General features: G+C 36.4%; 1 protein-coding gene across 7 annotated transcripts in view; it reads left to right on the top strand.

Annotated features, from left to right (window-relative positions):
- The first annotated feature begins 1,006 nt into the window (after window positions 1-1,006).
- Window positions 1,007-18,423, top strand: part of LOC132139233 (electrogenic sodium bicarbonate cotransporter 1-like) — a 72,939-nt gene continuing 55,522 nt past the window's right edge. For 4 of the 7 annotated variants that reach the window (XM_059547738.1, XM_059547739.1, XM_059547740.1 and 1 more), the window contains exons 1-2: window positions 5,327-5,513; window positions 17,119-17,292. In XM_059547738.1, the coding sequence (XP_059403721.1) occupies window positions 5,327-5,513; window positions 17,119-17,292 (361 nt within the window). Of the gene's footprint in view, window positions 1,312-1,455; window positions 1,520-5,326; window positions 5,514-17,118; window positions 17,293-18,423 lie in introns of those variants that run through there. The other 3 variants (XM_059547743.1, XM_059547744.1, XM_059547745.1) reach the window with 3 other exon arrangements.

Below are 18,423 nucleotides of genomic sequence, written 5' to 3' on the forward strand. Positions count from 1 at the left end.
AGAATCTCAAATTACGAAGAAATGGCAAGATGAATACCATTAGGACCATGGACAAAATCAAACTACAAACTTCCAAACTCAGAAACTGCAAATACTATTAATAGGAAAACACATTTCCAGCTAAAACGGATAAATCAGTAAATCAATAAATCAGTTATTGGCAACTTTCCACCACTTTGAGCGCTCAACAAATTTTCATGCATCCAACAGCCACATGGTATTTAGTAAAAAATTCTGTCAAGCTTCAGACACACAACATAAACAAAAGTGAAGAGAAAAGAAAGAAAGAAAAAACAATAAACATGTGCATAAAATAAAATATGACTATAATAAATACATCTTTTCTGCTATTATTTTGTATATCATCATTAGCATAAGAACAGCTGATGTTAAAGTAAAGTCCACTCAATTAACAATTAACACATATGGCTTTTGTCCCTACGTAGAGAGAGGAGAGGAATGACCTTCAGAAAGACCATGCTCTCCAACTGAGCGTTTAATAATGTATCACTTAAAAAGAACATGAGCGTGTCTATGTAGCACAAACATTTTGTCCTGGGGTGTCTTTTTCATTCAATTGAGATGCTTACTGACATAACATAACATAACATAACATAACATAACATAACATAACATAACATAACATAACATAACATAACATGCCTTAATTAGGTATGTCTGATATAATGAAAAGAGTAACAAAATACAACCAAATCTTAATTTTCCTTTTTTAAAAAGCGTAAAGTTATTGGTTTACATTTTATGAAATTGAATATACATAGGCTTGCCTAAAAAAAAAACCAACCAATGAAAAACATTTGCTAAATTGCTAAGGTTATTAAAATTGTATCACCCTGGCCTTTACAGTACATCGTTTTCATTTGTGTATTTCGGCATGTTGTCTGTGTGAGATTTCTACAGAAGGTGTCGCTGTGTCTCGCGTGTATGTGGAGGAACCACTAGGTGCGCGCGGAGCACCTGTTTTCATCTCACCGCCAAACTTTGGTCCCGCTGATCGCACGAGCGCACGCTAAAGTAGTTACGCGGGTTACTTGTGTTTACGCTTTGAGGAGTGTATTTTCAAGTTAACGAATTTTCGTTTTCAAGGAGAAATGGGTGTCATTATCATCTTCCAGGTAGGCTAAACGCGTGTTTTAGCGCAGCTTTCTTGACCTCCCACTCGTGCTGTGACGTGACTAGAGCGTCTAGTAATAAACGAAACGCGCAATTTGAAGCGTCCAGTTGTTCTGCTGCTCCAGCAGACGCGCATTATCTCTGTCACATGCGGAGCTCTTTCAGACAGGACGGGAGGTATTTTAGATTTACTTTCTATCACTTTTTTTAGGTTTTGCTATTATAAAAAGACATGTAGCTTTCTTATTACACTCATAAGGGCTATTTAAACCCATTATTGTCTGCGCAGTAACTACACAGTTGAAATGTTTGGCGTTGCAGAGGCAGCAAACTACTGGAATACATTATCAGTGATTCACCTGGACAAAATGAGCGGCGGTAAAAGGTAAGAGCTTAAAACCTTTTCCTGTATTTATCGGTTCTGTGGTCAGGGTTACAGATCAGTTAACAAGTCTCATCCAGTTCAAAGTAGAACAGCATCTGAAAGCCCCTACAACAGCAACAACAACAACAGAGCAGACACTGCAAGCTGTTTAAGTTGAAATTACTTAGTTACAGTAGTTTTTAGGTACCTACATTTTGCCAGTACTGCCAGATAGGCTGTTTATGAAAACTTTTGTAAGATAAGATGGGCCTAATATCAGAGATATCCTTGAGGTCCTCTCTTCATATTTCACCCACTGTGAGTTCGACACCATCACAGGCTCTGGTGAATATCTTTTCTATGTAGTTTTAAGTAATAATGCTCATAATTTTCCCCATAGTACTATATGTCAGTTCCATTATACTAACTATGAATTTAGTAATGTCTCTCATTATTATTTATAAGTACTTAGAAACACCATCCCTCCTATGCAAAACCTGGCTAATTTGACAACACCTTAAGATCTTGTGTCTAACTGTTTACAGTGTAGGAGCTTCTTTCTGTCTTTCATTTATGTGAATGGAGTATATCAATATTTGTAATAAACATATGATCGGCTATATTCTGCACCTAAACATAGATAAATGCCTCTCATGTTCAGATTCATCCAAAACTGTTTGTTAAGACGTAAACTTATTTATATCATCTTTGTAGCCTTTTACGTCCAAATACTCAAATGTCAGATCTAAATATACAAGGTCATATTTGCAGAAAGTATGATTCTCTTACCCATTAAAGACTGAAGTCAGTTAAGCAGATGGTTTTTGTAAAATGCTAAAGAAATCTGAAAAGATAATTTCACTGCCTTCATTGGTAGATTCTTTTTTTTTCTTCTTCTTCTTTTTTCTTGCAGTTAAATTTGTGTCACCAGTTTTATGCATTAAGTGTGGTTTAGTGTAGTATGCTGGTTTGTTATGTTTCATACATTCACAGATTGTTAATCTGGCCCTAATTCTGTTTTAGTTGTTAGTTGTTCAAGAAAGCTGATTCTTAAATGACAGTTCACCCAAATGACACCAAAGTGTTTTCAAGAAAATGTGAACTCATCTGTTGTGAAGCAGTACAGTTGGTGCTTGCTGTGTCAGTATCTGTTCTATAGGTGGCAATGAAGATTCGAGGAGAAAGAGCGATAGTTTCAGTCTAAGGGGACAAGTAACAGAGTCTGATGATAAAATAACAACAACAGCCTACTTTTAATATAAATGTTTTACTTACAATTTGTAGACAAACTTTCTGTACAAATAAGATTACTATAAACAGAATTGTTTTTTTTTTTGTTATAACCATAAAAGTTATGAATTTTGACATTGTCCATAAAACTGGTATTGTTGATTGTTGCTATTAACAGCCCTAACTTTGGTGTGTGTGTAAAGTCTCGGTGTTAGAATCATGGTCATGTCCACACACCCCTCTCTAAACCTATTCACTGACCTATTAACAAGTCATCTAGTATTATAGCATGTCAAAGATAACCATGTGCTATACAATAATTCACACATCTGTATGCATCACAGTTAACCTACCATATGTAGTTATTGTTTAACAGCATGTGTAAAACCCCCCGCAGGTCTTAGTTATATCGCTTTTTAAATGGTTTTTGGTGTATTACTAACTTAACTTTTAACTTTCATAAAATTTGAATGGCCCTTTGGATGACACACATCTTGACATACTGTGGAGCGTCACTTTGCCCGTATTGCAACATATGAACATTGGGAAAGCGTGCCTCTACCTACTTTTTTGCTAAACTCCAAAATGTACCTATACAAACTATTCACTGTAGTTTCTAGCAATGAACAGTAGAGGCAGTAAAAATCAATCAATGAAGACTCATTTTTGCACAGTTCCTTGCACAATACTATGCCATGACCTCAAAATACTTTTAACATAGTACATGATCTGTGAACTGATACATATTCACGTTTGTGTCACAGTTCCATTTGAATGTTTTTTGTGACATTGTAAACTTGATCAGTAGCTCACCTGGTACAACAATGCACTTGTGATGCTGAGCACCCAAGCACAAATTCCATGAAACGAGACTTGTAGAAGCAATCTAAAATGACATAGTTGATTCAGCAAACGCGATTTTATCCCACATATACTTATGTTAACGCTATTGAATAATTTTAGGCTGGGGTTTAGTGTATAGGTGGTATGTTATTTTTAAATGCATCAGAGCATTTACATTTTAGCATGAATGTAATAACCTGTTGCCAGATTTACATTCACATTCCAGATAAATCTGAACACACTGTTTGAAAAGTGTTGTGAAATGTGCAAGAAGCAATGTAATATCATTTTGCTGAAATCTTTTTCTATGGGTTGCAGAATTGAGTGGTTAAACTTGGCATCTTTTCAGCATGCTTGATTTCATCTAGTTGAGATATGCAGTGACACTGGGCTCTTGGGGAGCTCTGCGCTCTTATCAGAGAAACAAGCTCTATCCTTCCCGTTTGTGTTTACATCTTGGTTTGTATTTATGTTTTGTAAACCTGTAATGAGCCTATTGAGGAAGTCATTATCTAAAGTGTGTTCTCTGGACATTAAACGTTTTTAATATATTTTAGAAGTGAAAAGCATTCTATTATCAAACCTGTAAAGAGTGATCTGAACAGATAACATCATATCCATTTACTTCAGAGTTTTAGTCACACCTTTATTCCTGAAAGAGAAGATCAGTGCCTGAATTGTTTCGGTCTGGTCTTTGGACTCTAAAGTGACAAAGAGCAGTCACACCTTGCTTGGAGCTATAATCTTTATTCTTAAAGGGCAAATGGCTACATACTTCCCCAGATGCAGCTGTAAAGTACACTACATAGTTTACAGTATATCTTTTAAATGGAGAGTGTCTCAATGAAGAATTTAAGATATTACATCTTTCATTTAATGGTTATGGAAGCATTGTCTTCTAACAGCATACTCTTTAGGCAACTAAATGGCCAAACTAATCACTCATAAATCATTGTGATATTACCTATCTTGCTAATTTTACTATGTAGTAATTTGGTACTAAAGGCTTTAAAAAAATCTTTAAGGAATAGAATACTACCTCTTTACTTATTATTGAAAAATGTCAAACAGGAATTGAGTTCATTTCAGCCCTGCTATGGATCTTTTTCCTCCTCATTCCAGACATCCAGTATACTGGACAAATTAGTTTGAGTTTTTCTTGCTTTATGTTTTTGGTTATGTTTTATTTTATTTTATTTTTCTCTTTATCTAGCAATACTGGTAAAAAAATAAACATTTATCATATAGTAATATCAGATTTAGATATCAAAAGGGGATATACATATTAAATATTGACATGATTTTCAGCCCTGCTATGAATGTTTGTCTTTGATTTGACTTATATTCCAAAGCGACTTTTTTTTATTAATTTCACATGATTTCTATATATCAGGCATATAATGCCTCATAATCACTTGGAGAAATCCGATTGTCATAAATAGTGTTTGATTCCATGCCCAGTGTTAATTCCCCCCACATGTAACTTGTTGTATTAGCATTAGTATTGCTCATTAGCTGATTTGAAATCTGTATGTGGTGGCCCGGCTCACACCTCCTGGACATCAGACTCAATTAGCATCTTGCTAGGCTGCCCAGCCCGTCCCATCCCCCATAGATCAGATTACCCTCCCAATGTCTACCTGACTGCTCCTGCATCCCTCAAAGGCAGTATTCAGAAATGGACCGTGGCCCATAAGCTGTACCGCACATCTACTAACCAGGGCTGGATCCAGCGTTACCTGCTAACCTGGGGACATGGCTAGTACTAGCAGAAACACCCTGCAAGTGAATGAGCCTTGCCGATATGGTTCCACGTTGTCTTTAGAAGAGAAATGTGAGCAGTCTTTCTTTCTCTTTTACTACTACAGGATGGAGGATGAGGCTGTGCTGGACAGAGGGGCCTCATTACTCAAACACTTATGTGATCAGGAAGAAGTTGAAGGTAAGTATCTCATTGTATTTTTTATACTAAAGTCACTTTTTGATTTGTATTGTGAACTAAAGTTTGAAGCCTAAAAATGTATCTTATTGTTGAAGTCGTTTATATTTGAGTGGTATAATTAGTATTATTTCTTTAGGGTGATGAAGATGTAGGGCACAAATACTAGGCGACTTTGTGTTTTCTTTGCCAGCTTTCTTCCGGTCCAAATATAGATTTAAGTGAGTGCTAGTGTGAGTTGTTTATCAGAATGCAGTTTGAGAGCATGTTTAGGAAATAACTTTAAAGACCTTTTTATCTTTTAGTTAATGAAGCTAGAATCAGAATAAGGTACAAACCAGATTCCAAAAAAGTTGGGACACCATACAAATTGTGAATAAAAACAGAATGCAATGATGTGGAAGTTTCAAATTTCAATATTTTATACAGAATACAACATAGATGACATCAAATGTTTTCAAATGTCAAACTGAGAAAATGTATAATTTTAAGGGAAAAATAAGTAAATTTTAAATTTCATGGCATCAACACATCTCAAAAAAGTTGGGACAAGGCCATGTTTACCACTGTATGGCATCCCCTCTTCTTTTTATAACAGTCTGAAAATGTCTGGGGACTGAGGAGACAAGTTGCTCAAGTTTAGGAATAAGAATGTTGTCCCATTCTTGTCTAATACAGGCTTCTAGTTGCTCAATTGGCTTAGGTCTTCTTTGTCGAATCTTCCTCTTTATGTTATGCAAAATGTTTTCTATGGGTGAAAGATCTGGACTGCAGGCTGGCCATTTCAGTACCAGATCCTTCTTCTATGCAGCCATGATGTTGTAATTGATGCAGTATGTGGTCTGGCATTGACATGTTGGAAAATGCAAGGTCTTCCCTGAAAGAGACGACGTCTGGATGGGAGCATATGTTGCTCTAGAACTTGGATATATTGATGGTGCCTTTCCAGATGTGTAAGCTGCCCAAGCCACACGAACTCATGCAATCCCATACCATCAGAGATGCAGGCTTCTGAACTGAGCGCTGATAACAACTTGGGTTGTCCTTGTCTTCTTTAGTCCGGATGACATGGTGTCCCAGTTTTCCAAAAAGAACTTCAAATTTTGATTCATCTGACCACAGAAAGTTTTCCACTTTGCCGCAGTCTATTTTAAATGAGCCTTGGCCCAGAGAAAATGCCTGTGCTTCTGGATCATGTTTAGATATGCCTTCTTTTTTGAGTTTCTTTGAGTTTTAGCCGGCAAAAGCCGTCTAAGGGCCCCGAAGATTACGAGCATCCAGTATGGCTTTCCGGCCTTGACCCTTACGCACAGAGATTGTTCCAGATTCTCTGAATCTTTGGATGATATTATGCACTGTAGGTGATGATAAGTTCAAACTCTTTGCAATTTTTCTCAGAGAAACTCATTTCTGATATTGCTCCACTATTATTCGGTGCAGCATTGGGGGAATTGGTGATCCTCTGCCCATCTTGACTTCTGAGAGACAGTGCCACTCTGAGAGGCGCTTTTTATACCCAATAATGTTGCCAATTGACCTAATAAGTTGCAAATTGGTCCTCCAGCTGTTCCTAATATGTAAATTTAACTTTCCCGACCTCTTATTGCTACCTGTCCCAACTTTTTTGGAATGTGTAGAAAATCCAAAATCCAAAAATGAAATCCAAAATGAGCCAATATTTGGCATGACATTTCAAAATGTCTCACTTTGAACATTTGATATGTTATCTATATTCTATTGTGAATAAAATATAAGTTTTTGAGATTTGTAAATTATTCCATTCCTTTTTTACTCACAATTTGTACAGTGTCCCAACTTTTTTGGAATCGGGTTTGTATTTGTCCTGGTGAAGCTTGTAGAATACAAAAAAACTAAAACAAGACCCGCATAATGAAATAAATCAATAAATAATCAAATAAATATTTCATTATTTGTAATAATGTAATAGCTACATCAGTATAATCTGTTGTGAATAATTAAAGGCTTAATAAAAAATCACAATGACTAATAGGTCCTCAACAGGTGTCTGAACTACATACTGCAGATATCTGTAGCTTTTGAATGATAAGCTGGGAGGAGAGATGGACCTGTGTTTAATCTTCTGTCTGTTCAATTTGCATGACTTTAAGAGTTCCTTATCCTTTCAGCTCTGATTGAACACTGTTCCTCCTCTTCCTGCTGTAAGAGTGTGGCAGGGGCTTTGTTCACAATTAATAATAGCTTACAGCTTACTGAATACTGCACAGTATAAACTCTATACTTCTAAAACAGGAAAGGTATAAGTATTATGCAACAATAAACATTAAAAAAATTAGTATTTTAGTGTTGCACATGCATAGTGTCCAGTTATGATCTTTGGGAAAAAAATTTCAATGTTTTAAAATGTGCATACTAGGGCTGAAACGATTCCTCGAGTAACTTGATTACAAAAAATGATCGAGGCAAATTCCTCTGCCTTGAAGCCTCTTTTAATTTGTTTTAAATCTCACGTCAGGTTCTTTCGCAATAATTTTTTATTAATGTGACACAACGTGTTTACGCCACCCACAAAGCAGAAGGGAGACACAAGGAGTCAGCAGTGTTTTGATTTGCGGGCGCAGGCAAACGTAAAGAGAATGTCGTGTTGTGTGTCCATTGCAAGATAGAGCTGGCATACCACAACTAGTGCCCTATGATTTCCGCGATGCAGAAAACGCGGAGGGAATCGCGGAATCCAGTCATAAAAATGGAATTTACAGTTTAACGCGGAATGGCACGGAATTTGCCAAATTTTTAATGAATGGTCATTGCACTTACATCAAATCATGATATGGACTAATATCTGTAAATATTAAGCTGGAACAGTCTATTTAAATATGAATCCTGCATGTTCTGTGTGTCTCTGTAATGAATGGATCAGAAGCACGTCTTCCTTTATCACACACACTGTAGCGCGCGTGACCCTCGCTGTAATTTCAGCGTCTGCTGTCTCACTAAATAAGGACGTGAACACATGAACAACATCTCCAGAACTGCTCTGACCGTCACTTCATGAGCATTTGACCATTTGATTTGAGTAAAACTAGCGTCCATCACATACACATAACTGTAAAGGTACATCAACCCGTCAAAATAAAAGTCCGGTTTAGTTTAAAAATAAGTATTTGCCAGAGATGTATTACTAATGTTCAGCAGAATGTACATAGCCTACTACTAAAAAAATAAATAAATCAAACATTATTTTTTTTAAGTTTAATCACACAACATTTCTTCCATGTTTTATTTTTAATAGTTAATCCCCTTTGTTTACCAAAAAGTTAAGTTTTCTTAATTTTCAATAATTAAAAGAGAAATTAAATTAATGTTTTATGTGTTTAATGTGCATCTCAGAAAATGCTTTATTTCAAACCCCAAATGAATGGCACTTAAATGCACTTAATTCATCTGTCAACTTTGTCATTGTTCACAGTACAAGTACAGACTGAGAAACAATGCGTACTAATTAAATGTTTATTTTTGATGTATGCATTGCATTCTATGCATTTAAAAAAAAAAAAAAAAAATTCTAAAAAAGGAAACTTAGTTCATTTTAAGAGACCAAGGAGTCTTATTTTCTCTTGCATAATTAATATTCCACTCTAATTAAGCAAAAACACATTTTATCCGATTACTCAATTAATCGATGGAATTTTTGGTAGATTACTCGATTACTAAAATATTCGATAGCTACAGCCCTAGTGCATACTGAATATTTGCATACTATGTGTAGTACACATACTATATACTGCTGAGATGGTAAGACTAATATGTCAGTTTGCTATTCTGAACATTTCAAGAGAAAGGCTTTTGTATTTGTATTGGTTATCTTAGCTTTCAACAGAGAGTATTACTATTATTTAAATGGGATTATCATTTTGACTTTTTAAAATTTGTAATTTAAAAAAAAAAGAATTTACATTTTGAGAGCTATATGTAAACTGAATTTTGGTTTAGTATTGCCATTTAGAGTTTGACAAACATAGCAACCTACATTTAAATGTGCAGTTTAGGGCTGTAGCTATTGAATATTTTAGTAATCGAGTATTCTACCAAAAATTCCATCGATTAATTGAGTAATCAGATAAAATGTGTTTTTGCTTAATTAAAGTGCAATATTAATTATTAAAATAAGACTCCTGGATCTCTTAAAATGAACAACTAAGTTTCCTTTTTTAGAAAACATTTTTTTTATTTTTTAAATGCATAGAATGCAATGCATACATCAAAAATAAACATTTAATTACCACCCATTGTTTCTCTGTCTGTACTTGTACTGTGAACAATGACAATACAGTTGACAGATGAATTAAGTGCATTTAAGTGCCATTCAGTTGGGTTTTTAAATAAAGCATTTTCTGAGATGCACATTTAACATTAAACACATAAAACATTAATTTAATTTATCTTTTAATTATTGAAAATTAAGCAAACTTAACTTTTTGGTAAACAAAGGGGATTTACTATTAAAGATAAAACATGGAAGAAATGTTGTGTGATTAAACTTAAAAAAAAATAATGTTTGATTTTTTTTAGTAGTAGGCTATGTAAATTCAACTGAACAATAGTAATACAAATCTGGCAAATACTTATTTTTAAACTAAACCGGACTTTTATTTTGACGGGTTGACGTACCTTTACAGTTCTGTGTATGTGATGGACGCTAGTTTTACTCAAATCAAATGGTCAAATGCTCATGAGGTGACGGTCAGAGCAGTTCTGGAGATGTTGTTCATGTGTTCACGTCCTTATTTAGTGAGACAGCAGATGCTGAAATTACCGCGAGGGTCACGCACGCTACAGTGTGCGTGATAAAGGAAGACGTGCTTCTGATCCATTCATTACAGAGACACACAGAACATGCAGGATTCATATTTAAATAGACTATTCCGGCTTAATATTTACAGATATTAACGTTAATCCATATCGTGATTTGATGTGAGTGCAATGACCTATTTTTGATTAATTCATTAAAAATTTGGCAAATTCCGTGCCATTCCGCGTTAAACGGAAAATTCCGTTTTGATGACTGGATTCCGCGAACTACGACATCCTCCTGCACGTATTCCGGTTCCCAACAGTCAGAACTGAGAAAAAAAAGTGTTTATTACTTTTAGATTCTGGATAGTCACATACACCAAGGATGCTTCGAGGGTGAGTAGAAGATGGACAAATTTTCATTCTCAGGTGAACCCACCCTTAAATGCATGAATTTTGACAGCACTAATAAAAGTACTATTTTTATTTTTAAAAAAATTTCCTGACCCCAATCTTTTAAATGGTAGTGTAGAAATCACAGAAGGAAATGTGGCATTGGTCTGCTCTCAAAGTAAACTTTAACAGAGCAACATGTTCCTGCTAGACAAAGAGCCCATATTTGCCAGTTCTTTTAGAGGTAGAGCTTTATTAAAAGCTAAATTAGCATGCACAGTGGTGTGTCGCTATCTTCTGTACTTGTACCCTCCATCTCAACAGCTCTGTTACTGCGGTAACACGAAGTGCTCACATGGTGAAGCCCATAGGGCCCAGCCAAATTCAGGGAATACACTATCCAGTGAGGCATTGCATGCCACTCCAATTCAGGCCTATTTCTATGGTTGCATAGAAAACGGTTCCTCCAAAGGAACAGGAAGCTTGGCACAAAGCTGGCTTGACAATGTGTGGTTCCTCCTTCCCTCTTACCTCTCCATTTCCTTCTCTTAGTACCCACTCTTACTCCCTTTTTTACTTATTTTGCTCTCGCCCATCCCAGCATAGGTGGGATTTATATTCATAAAAGGTTCTTTATGATCTTCCTGCATCATTTGTTGGTTTATTTATTGGGCGGCAGTGGCTCAGTGGTTCATGTAGGTTGTCTACAAACCGGAAGGTTGGTGGTTCAATCCCCGGCTCCACCTGACCAAGTGTCGAGGTGTCCTCGAGCAAGACACCTAACCCCAGCTGCTCCCGACGAGCTGGATGGCGTCTTGAATGGCTGATACTGCAGTCGGTGTGTGAATGAGTTGGTGAATGGGTGAATGTGAGGCAAATTTTAAAGCGCTTTGGATGTGGTCTGTTGAAAGCGCTATGTAAGTGCAGTCCATTTACCATTTTATATAGGAATACACCACCCCAACATGAAAATTTTGTCATAAATGACTTACCCCCATGTCGTTCCAAATGCTTAGTTCGTCTTCGGAACACAATTTAAGATATTTTGGATGAAAACCAGGAGGCTTGAGTAGGGCTGTGCGATATGGGGAAAATATCTAATTGTGATTTTTTTTTTTGACAGATATTGCAATTGCTATTTGATTTGCGAATTTGCAAAATCAAGCTTCAGCTCAATATTGCCAATAATGTGCAGGCAGTGCAGCACAGTATGAGTATCATTACCCTGCTGAAAAAAAAAAACAGAAATTCTTATACTGAAATCCTTTCAATTGTGTTTTGGGAGGTTTTTTTTTTTTTTTTTTTTTTTTTCAGCAGACAAGATTATAACGGTATAACTAATTTTATAGAATTAACTTAGTTACTGAATTTCACTGGAAATATAATTTTTTTAAATATAAATGAACTGTATTTCTTTAGTCAAGTATTACATGTTACACTGTATTTGGGATTTTAAGAACAAGTGGAAAATGTGTTGAATGTTTCATTTCATTCAAGTGAAATTAGCAAGCAGTTAGACTGAATTTACATTCATTTTATACGCTGAGCCAGGCGCGAGTCGACGCAGGTTGCGTGCGCACGTCAAGCCTCATGCATACTGCCAGATGCGCTTGTGGAGATTTGCGGTGCAGGGCCGCGCGAGAATATAACAGCGCTACAAAACAGGCTGCGTGAGTGCAGCAAGTGTGAACGGCTCTTCCGTGATGCGGAATTCGCACCGCGTGGGGTAGAGAGGAGCGAGTATCCACCTTTTTCCTTACATAAAAATGGGCGCCGCCATTTGTAAATTATATGTAATAAGCTTCTGGTCTCATTTGCATCCAGCTATTTTTAGCTGTACAAAACAGTTAGATTCTAGGTCTGCTGGACGGGGCGCAAAATTGCAGAATAAAAAAAAAAAAGTTAATTAAATGTATGTATCCTATTATGAAAGCTGCGCACACGCAGTACACTTTTACTGTGCACTGTCCACACACTGCTTGTATTTGTACATTTCTTTTACTAGATTTACAATCCTAAAAAACGACTGAGTCACTCTGACAGGCAGCTGTCAAACTCAGCTGCTCAGCAACCGGGAGTGGCGCGAAAACATCTGACATCTGGTTTTAGCCATAGACTGTATAAAAACATGGACGTAGTGTCCGTGACGTCACCCGTAGACTCCTGAAGTGTGTTTTTGAAGCCTAAAGTGTGTAGAGCAGGCCCTCGCCATCTTGGCAGCGCGTCACCGCGCGACTCTCCCGGACAATCAAAAATGGGCAAAAAGGCGGGAGCTAGTTGCTGTAGCCACACCCACCTAGCACGACGGCAGTGTCAGCAGCGGCAATCCACCTGTCACTCAAGTGGCTACGCCCTTAATTATGCAGAACTTTAAGTCTTAATATAATTTAAACGGATGAGTTATAAAAAAAATTCACCCCCCTCACAGTTGTCATGAAGGGCAAAATTAGCTATTTAGACCAAAATTTTTTGAACCAGGCTGTAAACATGTTTTTTCCTGCTGTTGGGCATTTTAACATGGGGAGTCTATGGGACTGACTCCCTTTTGCAGCCAGCCTCAAGCGGCCAGTCGATGAATTGCAGTTTTAATCACTTCCTTATTGGCCTCATGAGAGAGAGCGGGAGGTTGGCGCTCGGTTTTAGCGCTTTAAATGATGGGGTAAATGAAAACACGTAATAAAATGAAAACACTATAACTGCTTTTCCTTGAGGTGAGATCTTAATGCTTCTCTATTGTTTTCTACTGTATCCTTCAGGTTGTTGCTTTAAAAGAGCTGTTGTGTGAACATTTAATGAATAACTGTGGAGTTTCTTTTTCCCGAGGGGGCTCTCTCGCCTTGGGCACCAAATAACCTAGAGCCGGCCCTGCACATTGGTTTGTACTGCAAATGGTTTTACCGTTTACTGCACGTTGTTATTCCCCTCGTTATTTACCTATGGAAGCTAATGAAACGGAAGTCTCACCGATAGGCTTACTTCTGCGTTGAGGAAAAAGGTGGATAAGATGCATTCAGAGACACAGGCTGTGTGGGCGGTCTTCTGAATTGGGAATAGCGAACATACAAAAGAGATGCTCTTGATATGCATTGTGACGCAGCTCTTGTAAATTATCTATATTGTTCGTTGTCTGTCTTTTCAAAGCTTAAGTCACAAAGTTTTTCTTTAGTTTTAATTTGCATAACTATTGACCTGCTGTAGATGCCATAATCCCACTCTGTCTCTCTCTTTTTTTTTTAATGGTGGACGTTTACACAGTTGGTTAGAACAGAGCTGATTGGGGACAACGAAGGTGCAACGTCTAAAATCGTGATTTCGATTTCGATTAATCGGACAGCCCTAAGCTTGAGACTGTCCCAAAAACTGCCAAATTAAACTGTCAAGGTCCAGAAAAGTATGAATGACATCGTCACAATAATCCATCTGGCATCAGTGGTTCAACCATAACCTTATGAATCAATAAGAATACCTTTTGTAGTAACATCTTTATTCAACAATCTCTCTGCATCACCATAGCGCCATTTTAGAGAATATATTCGCTGATTGCAGGCAGCGTAGACGCTACTGACATGGAGGAGACGAGTTGTTGAATAAAGTCGTTATTTTTGTTTTCTTCATGTACAAACATTCTTGTCACTTCATGACGTCACGGTTGAATCACTGATGGCAGATGAACTGTTCTGACGACGTTGTTCATACTTTTCTGGACCTTGACACTGTTATTTATTTGGCAGTCTATGGGACAGTCTCAAGCCTCCCAATTCTCATCCAGAATATCTTAAATTGTGTTCCGAAGACGAACAAAGCTTTTACGCATTTTGAAAGACATGGAGGTAAGTGATTAATGACAAAATTTTCATTTTGGGGTAATGGGATAATTAAATCTCTTCCTTAACCTACATGATTTATATTCTTAGTAATTTATACAATTTATAGTAATATTTAGAAATTAAAAGCTTTTTGGGTATATTTTTTTAGTAAATGAACTATTGTAGATGTAATGTGAAGTACATATAATAAACTTACATGGTTATAAAATAATAAATATAAAGATATGAAAAGATGAGATAACACACTCAATGCAAACAAACACTTGAAACCTTATGAAAGTAAATTTGGACAGCATTCAAATGCAGTGATCTTTCGCTGGCAGTGAAAGAAAAGAGACAGCAAGGCCGTGAATCCAGTTTGAATAGATCTTTGTGTTAGGGTTCAGTGGATAATAATTTTGTCCTTTGGCATTTTGTCACAAGCTCAGAAGTGGAACCATGTCTGTTACTTTTAAGAGACAGTAGGTTATAGCAGGGTTAATGTAACATTGGTCACTGTTTGCGAAGAAACATTATACAATCATAAAAACAAGAGCATTCATACAGTATATACAGCACATACAGTATATTACAGTATTTTAATTATAATAAAAATATAAGAGAAATATTTAATCATCATAGATCAACGTTTTTAGAATAAAAAAATACAGTTCTTGGTTTTTAGCCGAGTACATCCTGAATCTGTTTAGACATATGTAGACTTTATTGCATGAAATATATTAATTTACAAATGACTTACTGGGAAGTAATTTTAGACCAAACACTCAGCACACAATGTCATCTGAACTATCTTTCCATTTAAGACATGTTTCCACTGCTTCCAATGGCTTCATCTGTCGACTGATGGGGGTGGGGGGGATTGTCCTGCGTTTAACCTCATCACACTTGATCATGTCATGAGGCTCATGAATCACTATGGTGGTCTGTTAAGTCTCTCTGATGGTGTGAATAATGATCACTTTGGGACCTGTAGCACCACAGCTGTGGTGAAGATGTAAAGATGGTGCTGAAGTGAAAAACCGGATGCACCCGAACAAATTCTAAATGATATGAATACGATTTTATTTGTTTGTTTTGCTGTACTTTTATCTTTGACTTTTAACTGGTGTATAAAACATTAATTTGTGATGTGCTTTAGCACTGTAATCCTTTTATTTCTGTGTCCTTTTCATGAAAATCTGATTAAAGTATGACTGTATTAAATGAAACCAACTGACAAACACCTTAAACTTTCAGTAGTCAGAATTATGTGCAATTGTGCATCAAAAAACAAGTCATTTGAAATTAACTTCTTTACCTAACGGCAGATGTTGTTTGAACACTGACTCAAAATGAAACATGAAGTTCCAACAAGTTACACAATGACATGTGCTGGGATGTAGCTTTAAGAGATGGGCATCATGTGACTGAGGGAGACACATGGAAAGTGTCTGTATTATATGGATCTAAACACTGGATTCCGCACTACCTGCTAGTTCTCTAAGCCAAAATATTTAGTTAGACAGTCTGCTGCAAACCCATCTGGTAAAGTCCACCATTTCCTGCATAAATTGCGTTGAGGAAGTCACGACATTTATTTACGTCTTTACTCAGGTTACATCATATTTTGTAACCAATAAAAGTAACCATATTTTTATGGTTTCACCTGGGATAAAAATAACCATATTTTTAACCAATAGGGCACAAGCAAATAGTCGGCATCCAGCCCCTGACCTTAGTGACACTGCACATGATTTATCTTACAGATGTTGAAGTGTGTTGCTGCAGGATGGTCACGTGGCTTGTGTTATCTTGACAATAAGGAGGCATTTATCTCTTGACAACAACAACATTAGGACTGACATTTTTTATTTATTTACTTGGCTTGGATTGAGTCCATTAGTTCTGAATGTGTTTATCTACGTCATCAGGAGCCTTTAAGATATTCTGAAGGATATCTCAGAATGAGTTGAGAGGATTGTGAAAGTGATAGTGTTGCTATTGCTATATATATTACGTAAACATCCACTACCATTCAAAAGTTTGGGGTCAGTAAGATATATATTTTTTTAAATAAATTATCAATGAGGATGCATTAAATTGATAAAAAGTTACAGTAGACACATTAACAAGATTTCTATTTCAAATAATTATTCTCTTTAAACTTTATTATCATCAAAGAATCCTGAAAAATGCATCACTGTTTCCACAAAGATATTGAGTAGCAGAACGTTTTTTCAACATTAATAACAAGTAATGGCTGCTACATTTAAAAATATTTAAAAATGGAAAGCATTTATTTTTAATTAGTAATGATAGCTCACAATATTCTTTTTTTGTTGTTGTTGTTTTTACTGTAGTTTTAATCAAATAAATGCAGCTTTTGTGAGCATAAGAGACTACTTTCAAAAAAATCTTTAAAAAATATTACCGACTCCAATCTTTTGAATGGTAAAGTATATTCTTTGAAAATAATTATTTTGAAGAAAACACATCTTGCTATATGGCTATTTAAATATTAATAATGAAAGACTAGGTAAAAATGCTGATTGCACATTTTTTGTGTGTTACTTGCGCATTTTGTGATGTCATGTCAACTTAATAGCTTGACCCATCTTCTCATTTTATCTTCTCAGGTCACCACACCATATACATCAGTGTGCATGTGCCTAAGAGCTACCGGCGACAGAGACATCATCGCCGACGCGCCAGTCACAAGGACAGAAAGGAGAAAGTGACTGAGAATGCTTCGGACAGGTCAGATGCAGAGAACAATGAGGAGGCCAGCAACAGCATCCTCAAACCACTCAGTAAGCGCTTGCCAAAGAGCTGTCAGTTCACATTAATGCTGAGGGCTCCTTTATAGAGCCAGTCACAAACACACATACACACACAGCTACAAGCCAAGGCTGCTGCGGACTCTACTTAGTCAGAACAGATATGCAGAGCTGCCTAGCCAGTGGATGAGTGTGTTTGGACAGACAGGGGCTAGGGCCACTGCAAGTAAGTAATAACCATGCAAATGGGTCACGATTGCCTGACGTGAGCCGCTGGAGGAGGGAAGTATCTGTGTCTCTGAGATTTCTAATGGTGAAGCATTATACGCCCAAGGGATGTTCACTTAGGAGGTGTTTCTGTTGATTTGGATCCCAGGACTTTGAATGCTCTCTAATGATGTGATGGCTGAAAGGGAGAATGAGGAGGAAGAGAGGAGGTGAAAGGGATCGCATAAGCGAGGGAGAGGCAGACACAGAGACAGAACATGGTCATTTCCTAGGTCACATCAGGAAAATTTTGCCCTAAAATCATACCTTGGTCATGTAGACTTATTTTCAGAAGTCAAAGTCAAGAAATGTAGGTTTTAATTAATTATTTGTCAAATAAGCATTGCTGTTATTTTTTTAAAACGGTCTTTACACAATGTTTTCCACATTATGACTTTAAAGTGAAAACAGGCTTGTCGTGCGCCGAAAAGTTCAAATAAAAGTAGTAAATAGTATTTATACACTATATTTTAAGTTTGCCTTCACCTCCACTGCAGGTCTTAAATTAAATATAGCACCTAATCTGCAGTGCAAGGGCAAAAGACCGTGACTTTCTATTTGGTAGAAAATGTGTTATTGATATTTTTGAGACATTCAAGACCTCCTTTATCAAGTTGACAAGTATCTTGAGGCAGTTTTCTTGTTTTTTTTTTGCAATAAAATAATGGGTTATCTTAACAGTAACGTCGAATAGCCCTTGAGAAACCAAGGCAGAACACTGTATATCTTATGATATTTTATACATCTGTCTGCATTTTTCTATACAAACAAATTAGATAGAACTGCTCCATATAACAAAGCACTGTAAACAAGAAAAAAACTAGATAACTTGACAACAATTAATCGTAAATAATCTTTAATGTTTTTTTTCTTTTTTAAAATGCAGATTATTCTATC

This window comes from Carassius carassius, chromosome 4 (assembly GCF_963082965.1).
Source record: "Carassius carassius chromosome 4, fCarCar2.1, whole genome shotgun sequence".
In the NCBI taxonomy this organism is placed as follows: domain Eukaryota; kingdom Metazoa; phylum Chordata; class Actinopteri; order Cypriniformes; family Cyprinidae; genus Carassius; species Carassius carassius.